This window comes from Anguilla rostrata, chromosome 8, assembly GCF_018555375.3.
Source record: "Anguilla rostrata isolate EN2019 chromosome 8, ASM1855537v3, whole genome shotgun sequence".
NCBI lineage: Eukaryota > Metazoa > Chordata > Actinopteri > Anguilliformes > Anguillidae > Anguilla > Anguilla rostrata.
The window spans coordinates 19,529,595-19,551,652 of NC_057940.1; the positions used below are offsets into that span (position 1 = coordinate 19,529,595).

The 22,058-nt window shown below is 41.8% G+C and overlaps 1 protein-coding gene across 1 annotated transcript; it reads left to right on the plus strand.

Moving 5' to 3' along the window:
• The first annotated feature begins 986 nt into the window (after positions 1 to 986).
• On the plus strand, positions 987 to 18,870 carry abhd3 (abhydrolase domain containing 3, phospholipase). The gene is made up of 9 exons (XM_064346913.1): positions 987 to 1,372; positions 2,780 to 2,943; positions 6,382 to 6,564; positions 9,024 to 9,069; positions 12,339 to 12,451; positions 13,206 to 13,379; positions 14,819 to 14,867; positions 15,393 to 15,558; positions 16,722 to 18,870. Exons 1-9 carry the CDS (start codon positions 1,211 to 1,213, stop codon positions 16,898 to 16,900), a joined length of 1,236 nt encoding a protein of 411 aa, XP_064202983.1. The 5' UTR covers positions 987 to 1,210; the 3' UTR covers positions 16,901 to 18,870.
• Positions 18,871 to 22,058: the final 3,188 nt, after the last annotated feature.

Below are 22,058 nucleotides of genomic sequence, written 5' to 3' on the forward strand. Positions count from 1 at the left end.
TGAAGCAGTCTCTCTGAGTTCCACACAGTTCTGTTATTGTATTCAAATGCAGAGCTTTTTATAAGCTGTTCACAGTTTATGATAAAGTAAGAGGTATAGTAGCTCTTCCTAAATGGTACATAATTCTAAATTATAGCACATTACATAAATTACATTGACATTCGGAAAATCACTTTCTTCTGTATATAAATGTAATTTATGACTACTACCGTAGGATGGCAGCAAAGTCAAAACAAAGTCATTGCAATTTCATTCAGTGGCTTTTCCTATGCAGAGCATCTTTTTCCGATTGGCGAAGACCCAGAATAAAGAAAATATGGGCAAACTTGAATGCGTATAAGCAATAGCTTTTAATAGGGGGAAAAAAAAAACTTTAAAAAAATTATCTTCTTATTTAACAGGATGCACCATTTATAAAACGTCTTGGACTGAGATAGTTATGGCTACCTGCTGTGCATAAACTATGACAAAGCAGTCTGAAATTAAATATCATATTTTGGAACATTACATGACTTCCAGAATGGTCTTGGTTAATTTCGATCAGTAGCCTATGATGTGCAATATTCTATGTCTGCAAATAGCCTACAATACTAACAATTTTTGTTAAGCTTTAAAACACGTGATTTTCTGCTGGTGTTCTCCATTTAATTCCACCGGTTCGCTTATTTTTAAATCTGACAAATAAAGGTTATCGACGAATTAATTCAATATTAGCCTAGTCAACGTCATTATTTTAACAACGTGGTGTGCTCGCTAATTCAGCATGCATGTTTTTTGAAGACAAAATGATTTGTGTTTTCCCTCTGAAAACGCAAACCAGCGTATTTCGCGCAGCCTACGGCCTACTTCGTGCTCCATCTGTTATATTCACCGGTCCTCAGTGACCGATGTGTCCTCCACCATCCTCCCGAATGTGAGATACAGTGGTGACGGCCCACTTCTGCTCAGGCGCAGGCGTGGGTAAAATGCTGAAAGCCGTCTGCGCAGGTTCAGTCGGCATCGGTCTGTACCATGGAATATCCTTACTGCAGGTGGTGCTCAGTTCATTCTGAGCGTGTGACGCTACTCTCGCAGCCTCTTGCAGGTTGATAAAGGAGCACCATCCCCTGCCTCTCTATTTTCTGTCGTCTTTCACTGACGCTCTCATCCTGTTCTCACACCGCCGAACGCCCTTAACTGCCCTCCAACGCGTGGTAACCGGGACTTGGCAATGATCGCACTGGCGTTCAATTTCAACGTTTTGACAAGGGACCTGTCATTATATCTGGAAAATCAAGTCAAAGTCGGGCTTTTCGGGTCTGGAGTGGGACTGTCCTTAGTACTCGGCTTCAGCGCCGCGTACGCTTGTTACTACTTGATCTCGGTAGCTAAGGTAGGGTCGCAGGATGTCGAATCGCTGTAGCCTATAGCTTGCTATGTTAAGTGATAAACGGGAAACCGAAGACTAAAATAACCTTTGATGTATGCTGTTGGTCATATAGCCTACCCTTAATGTGACTGTATAGGCTACTGAATATCAACGTTCTTTTTGCAGAGATTACATGTACATATTTCACTGTATTTATATTTTGGCAAATAATAATAATGATGATGATAATTTATTTTATTGGTGCTTTCGACGCAAAAATAAATGCATTGTGCAACACCGCAGCTGTAGCTTTCGTGTTTTCCGGTGTTTTATCTGGTTGCTTTATTACTCAATAGAAGCTTACTGTACCTGTGAATCCTTTGCCATTTTAATTTTCATTAAAGTAATACTTTTTATTCGATATGTTTCTGTGCTTATCTACAAAACAGGCACTTAATGCATGTGGGCTTCTCAAGCCATTTCACGTTGAATGGACACATAATGGGTAGTATAATTAATTAAAATTACTGGGTGAGCACATGTAATCAACTGCTGTTATGTTTGGAGGCATGGGGATTTTCTGATATGGAAACAATGTAAATTGTAAAATACAGTAAGGTTAATATTTTGTATTTGTCTCGTAAGTGTTTGTGTCACAGACTATGTGAGTTTCTTCATAGTTTATATACTGTAAGTACAAAGGTTGCAGAACGCTCATTATAGACTTAGAGCTACTGGTTATTGCGCCATGACCCTAGGCAACTAATCATATGCGAAATATGGCATGTTCTGAATAGCCTTTAAATTCAATCTAAGCATAGAATTGTTTTATCAGAGTTTTCTACAAGAGTCTCATGATGTTATGCAAGAGATGTACAGAATTAATGGCTATTCAAGTATATGGAAGGGTGACAATAGCTTATGCTGAAATAGCCTGGGCTGACATTGTCGTATTGATCAGTGGTTGGGAGCTAGGCTTTGATTGTTTGTTTCAGCTGACACATGCTCTGATGTTCTTTAAAAACTGCTTTAGCAGAAGGATCACACAAAATGACTTCCACCTATCAAAGTAGGCGTTCAGTGCTGAATATGATTTGACTTCCTCCCAGAACTCAGGGCACTCCTTGCTATGTTCCATACTTTTCATAATTACCATATCAACTTAATAAACATAGAATTATGGAAGATGAATACGTGCACATGTACAATATTAGTATTGTTTTTGTATTCATGTAATATACGACATTTTTAGAGCAATTGCATGTTAAAATGATTCTGTGCCAACATTTGGAAGGAAACAAATCCAGCAACACTTAGAGGATTCCATGTGACAGCACTGCTGTTTAAAATGAGGCCGGGTTGGTCTGTTGACATTTTGGTGCCATTTTCCACAGGAAAGTGAGTTCTTATACATCCTGCCTTGTTTTTCAGAAACCACAACTTATTGCCGGAGGGAAGAAATTCTACCAATTTCTGAAGGAGCAATGCCCCGTAGTGTCAGAGACATACTATCCCACCTTCTGGTGCTGGGAGAGTCGGGTTCAAACGCTGCTCAGACCCTTTGTCACAGCAAAGCCAGTGGTCTGCTACAGAAAGTAAGACTTGATTTACGGTATTGATAATAATAATAATAATAATAATAATCATTATTATTATTATTATTGTTGTTATTATTATTATTATTATTATTATTATTACAGTACCTTATTTTTTAATTCAATTTTTGAGCAACTTTGTCTTGAAGAATGGGACAGAGTCCAAAGTTGTTCTTGTTAATCACTATTTTATTTGTAGTCAGATGAAGTATATGCAGTATTCTCAGAATTACGACCATGTTGGAATGTGTCCACCATCTGGGATTTCACACCACATCTCAGGTGCAGGTTATCCAACAGATAGTTTGGCACCGTGGACTTCAATACCCTCTGATGTCATAGGAGTCAGAAGAAGTGTATAAGTGCAGAACCCAAGCCAGGTTTTTTTCACTGCGCTCTGGGATTATCAAGATTATAAATGGTTGGCATGATTACCTAATGGGCTGCTGTTGCGTGAGGTTTGATTCTTTTTCATCCACTTTTCAGCATGCAGGATAAATCTCCTGTTCTCCTGTTTGGCTGAGTTTCCACACGACATTGAAAGGAATCTTTTGTGCTTGTGCCGGCTCAGCCTTCCCTCTATAGCTCTCTGACTTTTTCTCCAAGATTGCAGCTTGGTCCTTCACGTTGCATGCTAATTTATTAAGGGTATTTTAAAGTCCGCTGGCTAATAGTTAGCGGGAACAAAAGAATAGAGGAGAAAATCGGAATTTGGTCTCTTTTGATCAAGCTGCAAACCCATTGGGGTCCCTGCTGCCCCGAACAGTCAACAAACACCAGACTCAGGGAAAGCAGAACACAAACCCAGTCTCAGTAGGGTTTCATCAGCTCTGTTCAAATAAATATGTCTTGCACTCAGGTGAAAAATGGAATGTATCCCATCTCAGAATTCTGTTAAGATTAATGTGTTTTAAGGCATTGATTTTCATTTTGATGACTGCGTATAAATGCAGCTGCTAAAAGCAACCTGGGCTCATTACACTGCCCCCATGCTAATGGACTGTAGAATGCAAAATGTGGTTTGGCATCAAAGTTCCCCAACAAATTTAATTTTTCATTATAAAAGGTGGTTGATGCAATAAAGATTTGTATGACCAGGACCCATTTCATAACAACCATAATGGTGGTAACAGTAAGTAGTATTTTAGTGCAATGGCTGGATTTTGGCCGTTTGGAATAGGGACTCCGTGCTTCTATGCCAGAATCTACAAGGCAAGGCCACTATCAGCCTGACATGACTTCAGCATATGACACTCACCGAGTGAATACTGTAAAAATTACTCTTCAGTAATTTTGTTGTTAGCATTGAAAATACACCACATACACATATAAACACTCACACACACACAAAGGACAGGTGACAGTGTAAAAATCATTGCGAGCAGGACAGCCTCTTCTCAAAAAAGACGTCTGGCAAGCCACACGTTCCAGTTGCTGCTTTACAGCACCTGTAAATGAATGGACTTTGAACTGTGGTCTGATGAGGTGAAGAGCAGCACATGGTGGCACAGGCACTTCCCTACACTTTGCGTGGGACTCCGACCCTTTGGACCACTATCTAATCAAGAAGCACGTTTAACGAATGTATCACTGGTCCTTTGAATTTATTATACCGTTCCTTCAGTTGTTTTTGATCTAGGGCCAACCACCTTTCACGCAGCAACCACAGCTTCCCCATGCCTTGTCACATGATGTCAGAACCCCAGTGGAGCGCTTGTAGATAATGGTAGATAATTCTCAAATCAGTGACGGGCAGTCAGGGTCATCACTGTAGGCACTGTCTGCCTTGTGAAAATCCAGAATAATACCACTGAATTGTGCATGATTTTCCATTAACCTTTATCGACATAATTTTCTGCAATAGTGTACAGCATTCTTGGTCATATAAATACCACTAATGTGTGGTGAGCTTTGTGGTTTGAAAGGTACTGTAGGACATGCCTCTGAAGGCAGAAGTTTATGTGTCTTTCCATCAGCTTTCTTCACAGGCTTTTTTTATTTTACTTTGCGCAGTGAGAGCAGGTGATTCAGTGATGGCAATAACACCTAGCGCCTACCTAAGAGACCCTACATCCCTGTCTCAAATTCAGCATGACAGAAATTCAATGTTGCTTACAGGCCTTGCCAGCTGACTGATAATTCCAAAATTTGGCAGTGCCAGGCGAAAAATGGACTCCTGTCTCTCAACGGAACGATGCATTAATTTGTCTATAAGCTCCCCCCCTCCCCCAGCTTTTTAAGGAGGTTGGTCCGGTAGCTGCAGCCAGTTCACGGACTGGCCTTTAGCAGTTGTATTGCAGTTCCGTGCCAGCGGCCTCTTTCAGTGCTTCCTGTTGGTCTGTTTGACTGATTGCGCGGGGTACCATCTGACCGCGGTCGCCCAGCCCGAATATTGATTCTCCATTAAAACCCAAGGCCTCTGTAATAGTCCCCAGTGACCACGCCTCCCTGTGGCATTCCCTTCCCACTATCTGCATAGTCAAATCACAGAAGAAGTATTGTGTAAATAAAGCAGGTGTCAGCAAGCTGGGCTGATGGGAGTACGCCATTGCGTCTGTTCAGTCCCCTTGACAAAAGTAGCAATTCATCTGCGGAACGACTGGTAGGCAATGAGAGTGCATCAAAGGCGCTTTGGAGCCAGCTCTTACAGTGAGTGCGCTGACCTGCTAACTTAGCACAAATAAATGGCCCTCTGTTGTTGTCCAAGTCATAATGCTTTTACTCGGCATTACGTGACTGGTGTTAAATCCTGAAGCGTAAGGAACGTATGGTGGAAAGGCGCCAGTTTCGCAGCTTTCACTCTTTTGTTTTGGAAATATGCGATAATGCGCTGGCATTAGAATGATGCTGCCATTTGTTTCGGCATCATTCCACTGATGCCAATTTATGTTCATATATGAAATCAGAAATGCAAGGGAGGGATTTATCAATATTATATATTTAAATATTTGAATGTATTTACAGTAAAGGCAGATGCACTGTAAAATTTGCACGCAACAAAACTATGTTGTAATGCATGTAGAGATATATGGCATGTGAAAATCTGAAAATATTGAGCTGATGTTTTGATACACTTTTGATATTCTCTCAAAACTTAACCCTTCCTAAACAGGCATTGTTGCTGCCTTGTAGATTAGGCGTCTTAACCAATGTCTTGGTAGGAGAATTTGTCTCTGGGAATGTCATAGATTTAAGGGATTCAGGGAAGAATTTTACAGTTTTTCGTACGTGAGCATAAAACGTTTTTTTTTTTAACTCTCTCTGGAAAATTGAAGAAGCACTGATTGTAACTGGCCTATACAAAATAAATATTTATCAATTCACAAAAGATTTATCAAAAAATAATGTAGCCAGACATGTATTGCGGTAATATATTGTGGCACCCAATCAGGGTGTGCTTTACTACATGTTGTGTCTGCTTTGTCTCTGTGTATACAGTGAGCTCATTAAAGCAGCAGATGGTGGCCAGATTTCTTTGGATTGGTTCGATAACGATGACAGCACCACCCACCCGGACCCAGCCATCCGGCCCACCATCCTGCTGCTGCCTGGGCTCACCGGAACCAGTCGGGAATCCTACATCCTGCACATGGTCCAACAGAGCCGAGAGCTGGGCTACAGGTGGGTAGCAGCCTGCGCTGGTGAAGACCTTGTGCAATGCTCATCCAGTCAATAAAAATTAATTAAGGCTTCGTTTAATTTCAGAAAAGTCTCAGTGAGTTCAATTAAAGCAGCATTGGACCTGCTGGCTAATTGGCTAAGAATGGACATTAATATGAAGCAGCTCCATTAACTGTGACTCCTGTGTCTAGCAAATTAGGATTACAGAGGATCTGTTTAAGAAGACCAGCCAGTTATACTTGCTGAAGCATAACAGAAAAATAAAAGCACAGAAATCACAAAGATTTAAGTTTGAAAAATTGATAAACACCGAAACAGCCACAGACAGCACTTGGCTTGAAAAAAGACTACGGTCCTTCTCAGTACATTTTTTAAAAATGTGCGGTATCACCTTGATAACTCAGGAAGAGGTGGGGAAGTGGGGGGTGGGAGGATCCTTGGGGGTGTTGTGCTCCAGCCATGGGTCTGTTAACCTGGTTGTTAGATGTCAGTTATCAGTTCATTTGCTTTGAACTCGCTCACCTCTGTGTGAGGATGGACAGACTGTCAATCACAGCACAGTAGCAATTAAACTCAACTGATTCAATTACTGAGCATTTTAAAGCAATCCAGAGGGATCCCAAATGATATACTCAGCTTGGTTTTGTACTTAATGCAGTGCTGACTGTATCAGAGCCAGTTGTGGGCAGGAGTCCTTCATGGTGATACGTAGTTGGCCATAGTGTCCGCTGTTCCACAATAGTCCATTAGCTACCGCAGTTACAACTTGTCTGCTCCAGTTGTACAGTCCTTCAGTACAGTGACTAACTCAGCTCACCTGGTGGACTGCAGTTTCAGTGCTAGTGAACAGTTAAAAAGGGATGGGCCTACAGTTACATTACAGTTACATTGAAAGAGTTCAAAAATAGTAGTAAAATAATAGTAGAAAAGGATAACAAAGTAAATACAAGTAAATTCAGCTTAGCCTCAAACTAGCCTCCTTGAAAAGGCAATCCACCTTCACATGAACTTCCTAACAGTACACAGCTTTGTGACCACCTTGGAAGATCTCTTTGGAAGGAGTCCATTTTAGTACATACTTCATCCTTGTTTGAAATTTGTTAGAGGTAGTCTCAACCAGAGTGGTTCAAGCAGGGATGACAGGTAATGTCAGAAGGACACTGCAGGTGTTGCCCGTGTGCAGTTTATGCCGGCAGTGAGGCCAGGTGTGTGCTGTGTAAATCTGGGCTGCTTACGGAGCTTCTCTTGCGCAAGAGATGCAGAGCATTGCAGTTTGGGCCCACCCATTCACCCAACCTGTCCTCATTCTTTCAGATGGAGCAGGGAGGCCAGCTCAGCATCTTCCCAACTCTGTGCCTCCCGTCTTTATAGCTTAATGAATTACAGCTTACATCAAGCAGCTTTGCAGCTTAGCCAGCCATGCTTTCCCTTGCGCAGCAAGGCTCTCACAGAGACACACACACACATACACCCCAGAGACACACACACACACACACACACACACACACACACACACAGACACACACACACACACACAACACACACACACGCACACGCACACACACACACACCCCAGAGACACACACATGCATGCACGCACACACAGACACACAGACACACACACACACACACACACGCACACACACACACACGCACACACCACACACACACGCACACATACACACACACCAGACACACAACATGCACCACACACGCACCAGCACGAACACCCAGAGACACACACATGCATGCACGCACACACAGACACACACACACACACACACACGCACACACACACAAATTCACTCCTACCCCCACCGAACTGCTGATTTTCAAAAGTAAACCAGGATAGGTTATGCTGATAAAGTTTCCATTCTGAGGACATGAACTTCTCTAGAGGGTGGACCATTGGGGGGGGGGGGCTTGCTTTGTCTCTAGTGGGGTGAGAATCCTGTTATCATCACTCATATCATAAGTACTGAGGTACTGCATTTTCCCCATTCCCCTGCCCCCAGCATCAGTGAGTTTAAACGAAACGCCCACGCTCAGTAGGTGACGTGAAGGGAGGGTGACCTTGCTGCAAGCCTCGGTTTTCAGAAGACTGAGGAACATTGTGTGTGTTTAAGGTCAGTTGGCATTAGGTTTGGAAGGCCCCTCTCAGAAAGCCCTTTGAAGGATAAAAACATGGGCCTTCAGGCCAGAAATGTGGATTTGCATCAAGCATGCTGAAGCTAAGAGCAGAAAGGTCCATTGGCATTTGGAGGTATGTTGCCCTTAACAACAGGTTTAAAGGAGCAGGCTTTGAAAAGAATATGTTCTCTAAATATGAAAGACTGCAGAAGAACTGTGTAATTGCAACTTAGTTGGCAAAATACATACAGTATACACACAGTATACAGTATGTTATATTAAGTGCAATTATATGCCACATATAAATTAGTACATGCCTTTTGTTTCAGATGTGTGGTGTTCAACAACAGAGGGGTGTCTGGTGAAAGACTCTTGGTAAGGAAGCAATATGTAAACATTTACACACACACACATGCACACAAACACACACACACATGCTGTATCTATAATCTGTAACACATTTCTGCAGCCGACTGCAGGTGCTAAGTACTTCAAGTCAAATGTAATTACATTTCACTCGCCTACATGGTGCCTTTTGTATAAAAAAAGTAGTTGCAATCGATAGGTGAAATCATAAGTATAATTGTTTATCTAATTCATTTTTTAAATGTATATTTTGGAAGATATAATCATGTTCATTGAAAAGCTTTTTGTATGCATGGTGTTAGCTGTTGAAAAGAGCTCAAGGGCATGTCAGGACACATCTACTGTTATAATAAGTTTACTCCGTTATTCTGGAGAGACGGATGCTGTATTCCACTGTACATACTGCAGTCTGATTACAGCGTGTAAATTGCATGGTTTCATGAGCTGCAAATGACTAACTGTCAATGTGAAATGCTTGATGTGCACATTAATTCCTAAAATGTGAGGTGAATCAGCCAAAAATTCAATTGGTGAAACAGACAAATTTGTCAAAGATATCTCCTGTTTCCCCTTGGTAATTCATCGACATTATACAGTTATACTTGAATACGTTCTGTTTTTATCTCAGCCTAGTGGAAGTGCACAAAACACAGGTGATAGGTAGTTATACCAACAGCACGCAGTAATGGTCAGGGAGCCAAAATGGTGGGTCAGATACCACTTCTCTTGCAGTTAATCTGAACCTCTCCACTTAATCAAGCAATTTAAATGAGAATAATGTTTGTATTAGTTTTATAGATGTTCATGCATATTCATTACCTGCACTCTACAGATTTGGACATTATTTTCTAAGCACTCACCAGCTCTCAGGTTTTTCCGCTTAGCTGTTCAGGGGCCTGTGCCAAATTCAGTAGTGCTGAGGAGTGCTGAAATCCTCTGGGGGAAAGTATTCGGCTATGAAAGTGCCGGCCTGCCGCTGGTGGGGAAAACGCACCAGGAAACCACGCTGCTGGGAATTGCGCCGTAGCAACGCAAATCTGCAGCCTCGCGAGGACTGATTTAGGATTATTTATTTCTTTTTATTTTGGTCATTTGGTGCTAAAACACTGATCCCAGGTCAGTATTATCCATCTGTTCTGGGATTAATGACACCTGCAGTCTCAGCCTCCTATGAACGACCTTGGCATATGTGTGCGCAGAGGCCATTTTGAGCAGCTGTGCATTAAAGCAAGGGTATATCTTTTGGATTTACGATGCTGACACCATGCTATCATTGTATAGCAATATCATGCTCCTCTGTCTTACTTTGCTGATGCCTTAATGCAGGGTTTATTGCTGCGTTTCATTTTTACATGCTATGCAACCTGTTCATTAAGATGGATGCTATTGGAGCAGGTGAAGCAAATGAGTGCAACAGCAGAGAATTTGGGCCTGTGACTTTGTTTCAGTGTGCATAGCTCTAACAACCTCGTCATGCAATGTCTGCCGCGATTACTACATCACTACATCCATCCAACACTAGTAGGTCATTCAGAAAAATATCAGCATTGTTTTCATCCAAATATCAATATGCAAGCCATCTGATCTGTGGGATGGGTACAATGATTCCAATGTCCTATTTGATCTGCCATGAAAGCAGGTCTAAATAAATAGCTGTGTTGTCCGTTTTCTGGCTGCTCAGTACAGCCAATATTTGATTTAAGAGGGTCTCTCGTGGCAGTTTCTGGAAAGTGAAACATTGATGGCCTTGCGTATTCCTTGGAACATGTCCCACTTGTCAAGGAATTTTTGCAAGCTACCTACATAACTAGCTGGCTTTTTAATGGCCATATTTTTTAAATGACCCTTTTAATACAAATTAGAGAGGCCAAATGTTGTCATTGCAATCAGTTGTGAATGTTTAGTTCTTTGATGAGCTGCTGTGTTTATTGCTTTGCTGTGTGGACAGTGAGGACAGCAGTTCGCAGTTCCCAGTTCAGACTTCTATTGCCTTTCCTTTGCTTCCATCCGTAAATAAAAGTCTACATGCTATCTAATTATGTAACAGAGTTGCACATATTATGTAATCATAAGCAGCTATCACCATATTTGCCATTATGTGGTTCTCTCCCAAATTGTGATGAAAAGCCTGCATGTATACAGTAAATGTATAACATGTTTCTGATTTTAAAAATGTTAAAAACTTTCTTTAAAAAACTGATGAATCACGCATTGATTGGTAGCAAAGATAGTAGCAGATTTCTGAATTTCTCTGAGAATTTAGAGAATCTAGAGGCTTTGTGCTTGCTAACTGCTGTAGGAATGCAGACTGAGCATCTCGCTGTTGTATTTAAATTGAGATGTGTCTGTATGGAGCCCCTTATAATGTGGTTCCGGTGTCCTTTTCTGCTTCCAATCAATTGCTTTCGAGCATCATGTCCGTTGGCTTCCTGGCTAAAGTCCTGACAGGACCATGCCATATACAGATTAATTAGGCTTTTGCTTCAGCTGAAACACAAGACTACGTTTCTGATAGTGACCTGTCTGAATCTTCCAGCATGACTCTCATAAAGAGGAGAACTGGGGCTGCTGAGTGGCTTTTCTTGGTAAGACACTGTTCTAGTGTGTGGATAGGCCCCACAGTTTGGTATCAAGTCCAGACAGGTGGAAAACCCAGGTACCAGTCCTCTCCAGTATTTTGTTCCAATCACCTAGTTATGCTAATAAACACAATTCTTCAGCCAGGAGGTAGAACTATTATCAGCTGGCCTAGTTGGCGGGTGAAAGAAACACATGGCAGGACCATTTCTTTCTGACCCCTGGACTTTCATCCTCTGAGTCCAGGCAGTGCCCGTGCCGACTGCAGCCAGCAGCCCCACAGGGCGGGACATCATTTTAATCACGCCATCATCCAGGGAGGAGTGGCTGATCAGGTCCTCACAGTGTGCCTGCACCAGCTGCACATGAAACATCCCAATGCAATGTCTGTGCAAGCTAAAATGTCTGGTATCGGTCGATAATTAGGTTATTGCTATGTTACCTTCCACCTAGTCAATGAATATCTAATCAGTACTCTGCCATAAGGGATTACATTGCAATCTTTGAACTATGAGTCATGTCAAGTGAACAATGTAACTGTTATACATTATGCACAGCTCACCTCCAATATATATTTATGCAAATGCGGGTGTGCCTGTGTGCTTGTGCACATGCGTGAATTTCTGTATGTGTTTTTAGTGAATGGTTGCTCTCATTCTCCAGTCTGTTAAAATCTGATGATTTTGGGTTCTCTGTTCCAGACCCCGCGGACGTACTGTGCGGCCAACACGGAGGACCTGGAGGCTGTCATCGCGCACGTCCAGGGCACCCACGTGGCCGCGCCGCTGATGGCCGCCGGCGTCTCCATGGGAGGGTACGCGTCACCTCCGCCCTCCCCCCCGAGCCCCGTCCGCTTGAATAACCTCCATTCTCCCTGACCCCATTCATGCATCGCGCAGCAGTTAAAGCCGCGGTATCGATTGCCTGTTGCTTAGATTCGCGATGCGCGCAGAACAGGATCTCAAACACTTGAGCCACTGAAAAATTTATGCGGAGATGCTGTCGAGGTGACACAGGCTTATCCATTGTCTCATCAGCTGAAACCCAGCCCTGGCGCAGACCAGAAGGAAGCGTAACTCTCCTCTTCCCTGAACCGAAGAAAAAAATAGAGCAGCCTCTTTCGCTGGCGAATTAATGCAGGCAGTTAATGCACAGCGTCAGGAGAAACGATAATGCAGCAGTCTAGTCTAGTTTCTGTCACGTGACCCACCCACTTCCCCTTTCCAGTTCTGCCAGGAGGAATATTCATTGTTACTCTTTCTTTTAACTGTATTGAATGTGTTCTGCACAATTAATAAGAGTTTGTAATAATTCATGTGCCTGTGCTCTGCTAAGAATCCTAATATTGTGGAACTGGAGTTGGATGAATAGTTTGGAAAAAAGCCCCTTGCATGTTAAAACTAATTTGACCAGCTGTTGCAAGAACAACACCTTACTGTACCTCTAAAAATGATGATTGACAGACTGTATATGAGCTCAATTGTTTTGCTCATTTTGTTTCTGATGTAGTCCCTACAGTATGAAAAAACAACATTTCCCAGATTCCTTTACTTCAACCTCCCCAACAGGATGATGCTGGCCAACTACCTGGGCCAGAAGGGGCAGGACACGTGCTTGCGTGGGGTGGTGGTGTTCTCAGCCGGCTGGGACGTGTTTGAGTGCACCGCCTCATTGGAGAAGCCCTTGGACCGATTTCTCTTCAACTCCTACCTCACAAGCTGCCTGCAGGCCTCTGTTGATAGGTCAGTGTGGGTATAAGGTGTGGCCTCCAAAGTGGAAGCACAGACCTGCAGGTGTGGCGATGAGCCCAGCCTGACACTGCTCTCTGCCTGTGCCAGCAGATTTCTGGCGCAGCTGCATTGGCAAAGTTTTCAATGACGAAACATATCTGACCCAGTAGTCATGTCGAGCAGCTGTTACAGTCACTGAACGTGGACAGCCTGTAACTGACTTGCATTGCTGCAGGGAATTTGGCTGTCTACAGTTGCATTGTGTAGAAAGCAGGGAAGGTTCTAGAAACAGCTCCCTGTGATTTTTAGTCGACTTTGCAAAACACGTCAATCTCGCTCATGTATATTTACCTCGTGACCCTCCCGTTGCATTAAATCATTCATTGTGATGACGAGTGAGTATTATGCAAGCACAGGGCAAAGAAAGCATCACATAGAGGGGCCACAGATGATTCTGCCACAGCGCCGGCGCAGTGCACGCTCATGGCTGGTAACTCGAGCGCTGGTCGCCGCGTTTCTGCGTCATGTGACCACAGCCCTCCGTGCCTGGCACAGCCGGGCAGCGGGTTGAGTTCCCTCACTGACGTCACGCGCCAGGACCGGACAGATACATGCTGGTTCTGCCTCCCCAACCAGCTGACAACCGCTACAGGCTCCAAATACGCTCACTGCCTGTCTGCTTTGAGAATAAACCTGCTTTAGTGTGTTTGGTTCTGCTGGTGGAAAACAATGGAGCAATATGAGGCAGATATAGAAGTTACATGGTAGAAACACTACACACGGTTTTAAAAGCTAATTAAAAAATACCCACAAAGAAAATTGAGTTGGAATCACTGTTGGGACTGGTCATAGCAAGCTCTGTGGTTTGATATCTTTCACACCTGAATGACAAAACAGTCCATTTTCCTTACAGAAATAGAATATACTGTATATATTTTAAATATGTAGCTGTTTTTAATGTAAAATGATAATTCACAGTAATGCATTTTTAATCATAGGGCTATGCATTCCAATACCTGAAAAGGCAATGATTTGTATATCTGGTCATATATAGCAAAGTGTAATAGTGATCATGTATTATATTTAAATGTATATTCAGTATTTCCCATTTCTGTAAGGGTCGGCCTACCCATTAATCACAATCCAGGGATGATAAGGTGTTCCTCTGTTCTGGTGGAGATGAGCATAGGACCAGCAAAAGCTTAAGGGCTGGGACCAGGTTGCAGGATTACAGGAAATTTAGTTCTTCCTCCAGTCTGGTCTTTCTCATGCAAGTGTTGATGGCGAGTAAAAAATCTTTGTGGCGTGCTGCAGATATTTGATATGTCACCCACCCCTGTGGACAGACCTAAAGCATGACATATGACGTAAGCATGAAGTACAGTTTTGTTTGAAACAGCGCTAGCACTGATTGCCTAAGTGTGAATGAAACATACGTTTACTCTTTACAGACACCGGCCTGTGCTTGAGAAAATATTTGACATTGACCACATAATGAAGGTAGGACATTGTTGACTTGGCCCTTAAAAACAGATCTTTAAAAACAAGGTTAAATTTAGCAAACAAAATGAATCTGTGCTTTTCATGTTCTTTTGACCTTTAACTATTTGCCATTTTGAATGGCTTCACACAGACATCACTATCAGAACTATCTGTTAGGAATCCAAGTGAGTCATAGGAATCCTCAGACCTGAGTCTAAAGATGGCTGTAACTGAAGGTTTTTTATTTCTAACATGGCATCAGTGTGACCAGTCTTCAGTTTTTTCAATTATCTCAATCAAAACAGAAAGGCTTATAGTGACTGAAAATGGCTCAGAAAGACATCCGAATCTGTCCTTCCACATGAATGTGTCTGCATGTAAAATCTTAATATCAAAACCAAATGGCATTCAGAAACTCAAACAAACCCATATTTCAGTCTGGTTGCATTTCCTTTCTGTTAGGCTTTGATGTCTAAGCAATAGCACTGGCTTATAGTATATCCACTCGGCACCACATCACCAAATGTCTCAAACCTTCTGCAGGCGAAGACTGTGAGGCAGTTTGACGAGCGGTTCACCTCCATCATGTTTGGCTACCGGTCCAATGAGGATTATTATAGGGATGCCAGTCCCATCCACAAACTAAATTCTGTGCAGGTGCCCATGCTGTGTCTTAATGCCGCAGATGATGTCTTCTCCCCCAACCACGGTAAGAGTTTTATATAGAAAGCAGACTTTAATCCAAGCGCATCATTGCTGCTGTAAAGTACATTTTTACAGCTGTTAATACAGCAGGGTTCACTACATACTGGCATGGATACTATGTAAGATCCAATTGTTTAAGATAGTGTCCATTTATAAAGCTGTATATATACTGTCGCAATTCAGGTTAAGCACATTGCTGGGTATAACCCAACCTGTAACCTTTAGGTCCTGGCAAATCCGCATAAAACAATCCTATCCAATAAGACATTCCAAATTGGGCATACACACAGGGATTTGCTGTCTGACATAGAGCCATGGTAGTTTGTACATTAAATTAAATGATTCCCTTGAGTATTTTGGACAGGATGTTTAATTGGTTCTTTTTACTGTTTCTCTAAAAGATTTTTTGATTATTGGGATTCAACTGGTGGAGCCATTGTTGGAATTCTGTTTCTATATAGAATCATGTGCATCCTTAGGGACTGTGTTGCCACAGCAGCAGGAAATTAAGGGGAGCACTGACCAGTGCGTCCGTGGCATGCTCAGACCAATGAAGCGTCATGCTTCATTGTACCAGAAGAATCCCATACTTGAAAATGTTCGGACATGCCCAACACAAAACAGTTTGTTCACAGAAACCAGCAGCACATTCAAGTGCTGGATGAATGAGGTGGTCTTAGCATTCAGTGAAAACAAAGCTCACAGGCAATGCATGGTCATAAATTTTCTTCAAAAGGCAGGGCAGTTACTCACTGAATTGTTCCCACAACTGACTGCAGCAACCGTTCGGTGTAGTCGCGGTCATCAATCTTGTATCAAATTTTAACCCTCCCCCCCTCACGGGGATTGTAAATGACAGCTGTGGGACTGAAATTGCCAGAAACACCATTTGTCTTGTCTATTTTAAAATGGTACAAAAGGTGCATTATAAACCAAGATATGGATTTTTATTGAGTGGATACCTCTGGCTTCTTCACAAAGGTATGCTAGGAGCCCGTACAGTAATTGCGACTGGCCTCTGGTACATTAGAAGGATATGGGCTTAACCTGAGAAGGGATTTCTAAAACATGTGATCCGTTTCTATATGGCCTGCTTCTCAGAAATAATCCTTAAACTGCGGCCTTATGTGGAAGTAAAAGAGGAGTGTGTTTCTTTCGGCCTTGCAGCGTTCCCCGTGGAGGTGGTGAAGCAGAACCCTCACGTGGCGCTGCTCATTACCGACCACGGCGGACACATCGGCTTCCTGGAGGGCATCTGGCCCTGGCGAAGCACCTACATGGACCGCGTCTTCAGGCAGTTCACCCAGGCCATCTTCGAGCACGAGAGCCAGCTGCGGGAGCTTTAACCCCCCCGTCCCAGGCCAGCACCGTCCACCCCCCTCTCCAGTCTACCATGTGCAAAAAATACACGGCAGCGTACATTTCCAAAACCAGAAACGCACAATCGAGGTTCATTCGGTGTTAATGGCAAGGTGCAGAGTTCATGTTCAACAGCATAAACTCACATGCCCAACATTTTAACCTGTCTTTAGTCCTGCTGTGATTCCTAGGAGAATCCTGCAGATTATTCAGTTTTTACAGAACTACTGTAACGACTCATGTCACTTTTATGTTACAACATTTTATAAAAGGTGAACTCCACAAAAAGTCTTCATTTCATAAGTTGTCCCTAATGTTTAAAGCAGTTGATGCTTGCTGAATAATGTCTTGAATGTCTTGGTAACCTGATAATCTGGAAAGAAAGCACTGAGAGTCATGTGACCAGTAGCTAAAATCTGCATAGCACCAGTGCAGATCCACTGATCCTTATGTTATCTGAATAGGTAATCCAACAATCATTAATTTGTCATTTTGTCTTCAACTAATTTTTTTATAGTTCATTTTATTTTTTGAGGGAGGGGGGGATATTATTCTTAGCTTTTGGTTTTAGTCAGTCCTCAGGGCTTTTATTTTCAGTGCCGTGAAAACGTATTTGCCCCCTTCCTGAATTATTTTATTACTGCATATTTGTCACATTTAATGGTTTCAGATTGTTATACAAAATGTAATATTAGACAAAGGGAAACTGAGTTAAAAAATAAAACACATTTTAAAAATTATTATTTAATTTATTAAATAAGTTATTAAACACTCTCATCACCCATGTGAAAAAGTAATTGCCCCTTTAGGTACTCAGTCAACCAGTTAATCAAATCTCATTTATATGATCTGAAACCATTCGATGTGACAAATATACAATAATATAGGAAATCAGGAAGGGCCAAATACTTTCTCACGGCACTGTACTTGCATTAGCACCCATTTTGGCTTTTGTTTGTTTTGGCATTTTTAGTTCTCCTTAGGCAGGGTACCCCTCACCAGATCACCATCAGTATTCTGTGTTCTCTTGAAATGTGATACACACCATGCAGTGGACTAACTTTTACCCAGCTTCTTGCAGGTTGCACACAAAACCATCTTAACATGTACGTACACCCATAGTCCACCATTTGTCACCGATGAGGAGAGTGAAATTGTGATTTGCAGTTCCACAACCGTCAACTCCCATTAAAAATTAGTATACGTTGACATTTCATTTGATCTCATACTTTGGCTACTTTACCAATACAGTTGTTTATGGCTGCTGTGAGTCGTAATGAATTAACATATAAATACCGCACGGGTAACACTTGAACCGCTCATATATGTTGAGACACTGATGTCTTGAGGAAGCCTTAATCCTTACCTTGGTAATATCTGACCCTTGTTTTTTGGGTAACCACTGCGGCTGGGGCTTAAATCAGATGATGTCTCTGCTCTACCCTTGAAAAGGTGCTTTTACCGTCATTTTGTTGCTCGTAAAGGTATAATCATGTCAAACACATTTGTTTTCAACGACGTTTTGTGCTGCGCGTAGCAGTGTGTAAGAGATAGGAATCGTAACAGCAGTTGCCCTGGATACGGACATCTGTTTTGCAAATACAAACGTATGACCGAGGCAGTGCATGATGTATCACTTTGTTCTGGCGGTATTTCTACGTTACTTCATTACGAAACTCTGGCTGGCGTGTTCTGGCTTCCTGTTGCATGAGCTGTCCATCTTTCAATATGCTGTCTTGAACCTTAGAACTAACAGACATCATACCAGTAGCACAAAGGACATCATTTATTGCAACTTAATCCTGTCACATTCATGCCTATATAAGGATATTCTATTTAACACATTCATGCAGCAATACGATTTTAATATAAAATGCAAAATATCAATGTACAAATTTATGTACACCTGTATGGATTGTAAGTGCATAAGCTGTATTTAATAAATTATTAAATCCAATGCCATTTTGTTGTCTTTTTCCTAAAAAGGTTTTTTAACCACTTCTGTAGCACCCCCTTTTTTGAACACAAACCTGAAAATGACATACCCCAAATATGCTGAAAAAAGACAAAATTCTGGACAAATCCTGGTATAAATTTGGTGAAAATACCACTACAAATGAGCATTCTGTGTTGTTTTTTCAAAGCTATGCATTTTCAAAAAGTCAATTTGGAGACTCCAAAAGGACACTTGGTAATCCAAATATAGTATGGGTTTTTAGAGGTATACAATACCCCCCATCTACATGTCCTTGCTCTCTCTGCAACCTCTGGTAGCAGCAGGTCTGGAAGACTGTAGAAAATAACTACATTAACTATCTAGTTCACTAATCCATTGATTGAGGTCCATATAAAATAGGATATAAAAAGTCATTCAATGAATATTGAGTCTTTTTTAGGAATAGTCTCAATAACTTTTTTTGCCGGTGTGCAACATTCTTGGCGTGCATCCGAAAAAAGCTATGGTTTGTTTATGCAGGAGAAACAATGGCAACGTCCGAAATCGTATACTATGGACTACATGCTATATTATGTATGCTGTAATTAATCTTCCTTAGTATGTGAGTAAAAAGTATGATGGCTTTTCAGACAAGAGTCTCAAAAGCCATATTACATCATCATAGTAACGCGCCACTTCCTTTCTGAACTTTGCACGTTAATGATGCTGTGTACCAAAGATGTTGACGGCATGCAAGCAACCTGTCGGCATCTTGCCCTGTCTTGAAATTACCACTCGTCTTAAAAATGGTGCACGTTTAAGTACATTATATAACACTAATTCTGCAGTGTAGCCTGCATTACAATAAAAACTAGCTAGGCGACTTTGTGTAGGGAAAACAGAAAAAAGTTTCAAAATGTAAATATAATCACTGGTTTTAACTGCTTTCTGCTAAGCATAGTGTAAGACAATTTATAGAACTCTGCTCCTTATTAGACCTCCAAAAGGAGAACAGGCTGTTTACTGTGCTGACAGGGAGTCAGCAAGTGTGATTAAGAGGCAGTGCTCAGTTGCAAAACATCCGATTGGATTAGCATTATGTAAACCTTAGATTCTCCATAATACAGTGTAATCATGTTTTGTATTGTTGGAAAGCTGATGTCACGGGGAAAGAGTTGGTGTCTCAGCTACAAAGGTTAACCTAGTGTAATATACTTACAGAGATTGTGCAGGCAGGATTCATTGTACCGTTTTGTCATGATTGTGTCTTTATTCGATGACTTGAGGTTTTTACTTGTATATTAGGAGACAAGTGCAATCAAATGCGTATAGCCATTACACCAATTGCATTTTGCACCATTGTAAATTGTCATTACTGCTGAACACACTGAACAATAAACTGCATTTCTTTTAACCTTTTCTTCATTGACTCTTATCACTGCACACCTGCCAGTTTAATGTCCTAATACACACATAGAACTTAGGATATCTGCACCCTGTAGTTACTCACCTATACACTAGTGTCATAGCAGGATACACAATTGTATTTATTTAGGCTACACGGGCCAGAAAAACGTCCGCATCTACCAAGCTAGATAGCAATCCGTATAGAGACACACGACTGGCAGACAGCAGTCTCCTCTGTCTATGCATAACTGTTAGCACAGAGGAAAGGTTAAAACACAATTTTGGAGTCAGATAATCCAGATAACATTAAATGAATCTTGTTCCTGTAGCACTGGGTGAGACTACACATGTTTGGTATGAGGAGAGGTTAAGTTCTGGTTTCTTTCTGTTGGTGACTTTGACGCACCATTTGGTATTTCCGGAGGGGTTTCTTACAATAGTGAAAGGTAATACTAACATTTGAATTCTTCAACTCTTTCACCTTCTTGGGTTGAATGGCCCTCCGCCATTATTAGCTGATGCCTGGTTGCTTTGGTCGTGAAGTATTGTAATGTAGCATGACGTCTAAGTCTTTTTTGCATACTGTTTAATGCATACTACATTTTCAGACATTCGATCACATTCTCTCTCTCCTTCTCTCTCTCTCTCTTGCTTATTTCTCCCCCCTCTTCCCTTACCATAAAAACCTAACATGTATTTCAACACAGTGACTCAGGTCTTACTTGGCAGCTTGGTGATCTAGGACAAAGAGAACCGAAATGTTGTCTGCCTGGCTTTTTCAGCATTCTTTGTTTCAGTTCAGAGGGTAATAAACTGCCTGATCCTATTTTTTCAGGATCCAGTCAGCAGGGCCCTGGACAGATGGCCTCTGTTCTTAGGCACTTGTCATTTAAGGTCAGCTGATGGCATGATGGTGAACGTTTTCAATGACGAGAAGCCAGGCCTTTATTCCCAGGAACCTGGTGGCCTTCCTCCATTAAACTGCTTATGGCCATATGTTCTGCAGTCCAGTATGAGAGCAAGCTTGGGTGCCGTAGCCAAACAGGAAAGGAGAGTGTGATTCCGACTTGTTAGCTGTTAACTTGTTATGCCGCATTTTGATGATGTAGCATTCTGTCAGGCAACCAGTATATATCATTTATAGTACCACTGAATCAGGGTATCTTGACATGCTGAGTTTTTTTTTTTGAAGACTTCACTGTATCAGACATATTTATCCATTCACCCAGTGATATCATTAAAGGGCACCTGGGGATTTTGTATGAGAGATTCATTTGCCATTTAATATTTATCTTTATTAGAGCATGAAATCAATTTGAAGCTTCTTTAAAAGCTCTGCATTTGAAAATGAACCCTAGGGAAAACATTTTATAGGGTTTGTCAAGTGCACACACCAGACCTGTGGCCCTTTCATGGTTGGTTTGCAAATGTATTGTTTGTTGTAGACAAAAATGTCCAATCTCGGGATCCCCAGTGGATCCTCAGGATCCAGATAGGCCTGTTGTGAGCAAAGTCTGTTCCCTTCATTGGACTTTCTGGTTGGGTGAGCTTATTGGCCAGGATTTCTTGGTTTACACCTGAATTACTTACTCCCAGCCAGACGCCCACAGGCAATCAGTTGTTGTCACTGAACGATTCTACCCTTGCTTGGGTTCAATTTTTTTTTTTAAATAACTCATGTAAAGCTTGAACTGGACTCGTCAGAGGACAATGACATCACCTTGCAGTGCCTGATTGGTGTATTCTGAGGAAAAACTAAAAACATTTCATTTCTGTTTCCCATGGGATCCAATCACACCCCT